The 2,126-nt window shown below is 61.2% G+C and overlaps 1 protein-coding gene across 1 annotated transcript in view; it reads right to left on the bottom strand.

The window, feature by feature from the left end:
- Nucleotides 1–1,552: 1,552 nt before the first annotated feature.
- HBQ1 (hemoglobin, theta 1) overlaps nucleotides 1,553–2,126 on the bottom strand; it is a 2,017-nt gene continuing 1,443 nt past the window's right edge. The window contains exons 2-3 of the mRNA XM_011960091.1: nucleotides 1,861–2,065; nucleotides 1,553–1,751 (exon numbers count right to left, since the gene is read on the bottom strand). Of these exons, the coding sequence (XP_011815481.1) occupies nucleotides 1,623–1,751; nucleotides 1,861–2,065 (334 nt within the window). The 3' untranslated portion in view covers nucleotides 1,553–1,622. The remainder of the gene's footprint in view (nucleotides 1,752–1,860; nucleotides 2,066–2,126) is intronic.

The following is a 2,126-nucleotide window of genomic DNA, read 5'->3' as shown; positions in this document are numbered from 1 at the left end:
TTTTTTTCTTGAGACGTAGTCTTGCTCTGTTGCCCAGGCTGGAGTGCAGTGACTCGATTTCAGCTCACTGTAATCTCCCACCTCCCTGGTTTAAGTGATTCTCCTGCCTCAGCCTCCTGAATAGCTGGGATTACAGGTGCCCACCACCACGTCCGGCTAATTTTTGTATTTTTAGTAGAGAAGGGGTTTCACCATGTTGGCCAGGCTGGTCTCAAAACTCCTGACCTCAGTTAATCCACCTGCCTCTGCCTCCCAAAGTGCTGGGATTACAGGCGTGAGCCACCATGCCTGGCCCGGAGATCAAATGTAGTAGAAATGTTATCTGCCACGTGTAGCAAATATTTTCTTCAGCTCCTCCCCTCCCCTTTTTTTTGAGATGGAGTCTTGCTCTGTCTCTCAGTGCAGTGGTGTGATCTCTGCTCACCGCAGCCTCCGCCTTCTGGGTTCAAGCCATTCTCCTGCCTCATCCTCCTGAAGCTGGGATTACAGGCGCACACCATCACACCCAGCTAATTTTTGTATTTTTAGTAAACACGGGGTTTCACCATGTTACCCAGGCTGGTCTCGAACTTCTGGCCTCAAGTGATTTGCTTACCTTTGCCTCCGGAGTGCTGGGATTACAGGCATGAGCCACTGCGCCCGGCCTGTCCACTTCTCAGTGTCACCTCGAGAATATACCATTTCTGAGGAAAAGCATCTCTACATGTGCCTACAAAGACTGGAACAGCTACGCATTAAATGTTAGGGGTCTGGGTGGGGCCTGTCTCTGCCGTGTGTGTGTGTGTGTGTGTGTGTGTGTGTGTCTGTGTTACACATGTGCTCTTGGATGTGACAGCCATGTCCTGTTCTTGTTTACACATAACAGTTTGCCACGTGTCAAGTGGGAGCTGAAGGATGTGCTGCACCCGTTCCTGGACCTGGGATACACAGGAAGGTGCAGCAAGCGTTGTTTTCGGAAGTTCTACAATGACCATGATTGGTTTTATGTGGACAAATATAAAAAAGAAGGCCTAGCTTCCCTCTGCGTAGTGGTTCTGGGTCGGCTCCTGGTCCACCTTGCCTGCTACGTGGCTAGGTGCTGGGGCTTGTCCCACCTCCCCCACCGCAACGCCCCTGGCACCCCAGGTCCCCAGTTGCAGGCCACAGCTGTGGAGCCATTAGCGGGCTGCGCGTTGCGCAGGTACCGACTCGCGCCGGGAGGGGGTGCTGTTCCCTAACCTGTTCCGAGTCGGCCCCGGGTCCTGACGCCGCCCGCGCGCGTTCACGCTGCAGGTGCGGAGTTCTCGCAGGGGGCTCGGGATGGGCAGAATCGGCCGCCCTCGCAGCCCGCCGCCCGGGGCGACCCGCGGCCCCCACCTGCCACCGCACTCGGGAGGGTCAGACCGCACGCAGGTCGGTGCCCCCGTGGCCGAGGCCCCAAACCTCCTGGGGGTGGGACGAGGCGCGCCTGGATCTGGGCACTGGGGGTGCGCCCCAGACCCTCGCTTTTCCGTGGGGCGGGGCGGCGCCGCCTTCTCGCGTCCTGCCTTCGAGAGAGCACGGCAAGAAGGCTGCGCCTTGGGGAGGCTTTACTCATACACGGGGAAGATCGCCTGGGGGTCACACGGCCACCCACCCACAGCTCAGCGGTACTCGGAAGCCAGCGCAGAGATCACGTGGCTCAGGAACTTGTCCAGCGACGCCTGCAGCGCGGGGCTGAAGTCTCCGGGGTAGTGCCGGGCGAGGGTCACCAGCAGGCAGTGGCCCAGGAGCTGCGGCGAGCGCGCCAGGCTCACTTGCCTGCACCCGCCCCACATGCCCCCCGCACCCGCCCCGCCGGAGCCCTCCCGGGAACAGGGGCCCAGCACGGCAGCCGCTCACCGGGAAGCTGGCTGGGTCCACTCGCAGCTGGCAAGCGTGCAGGTGGCTCAGAGCGGACAGCGCGCGGGGTAGGTCGTCTAGGCGCTCCACGGCGAGGCTCAGCGCGTCCGCCACCTTCTGGCCGTGTGCTCTAACCTGGGCGGAGCCGGGGCTCAGGTCTAGGTGGGAGAAGTAGGTCTTCGTGGCGGGGAAGGCCAGGAAGGTCCTGCGAGAGGAACGGCGGTGAGGCGCGTCCGGGGGGCTTGGGGAGGGAGGGCCCCGGAGGG

The sequence above is a fragment of the Colobus angolensis genome, unplaced genomic scaffold (assembly GCF_000951035.1).
Source record: "Colobus angolensis palliatus isolate OR3802 unplaced genomic scaffold, Cang.pa_1.0 Scaffold502, whole genome shotgun sequence".
In the NCBI taxonomy this organism is placed as follows: Eukaryota; Metazoa; Chordata; class Mammalia; order Primates; family Cercopithecidae; genus Colobus; species Colobus angolensis.
This window is presented reverse-complemented; position numbering and strand designations above follow the sequence as displayed.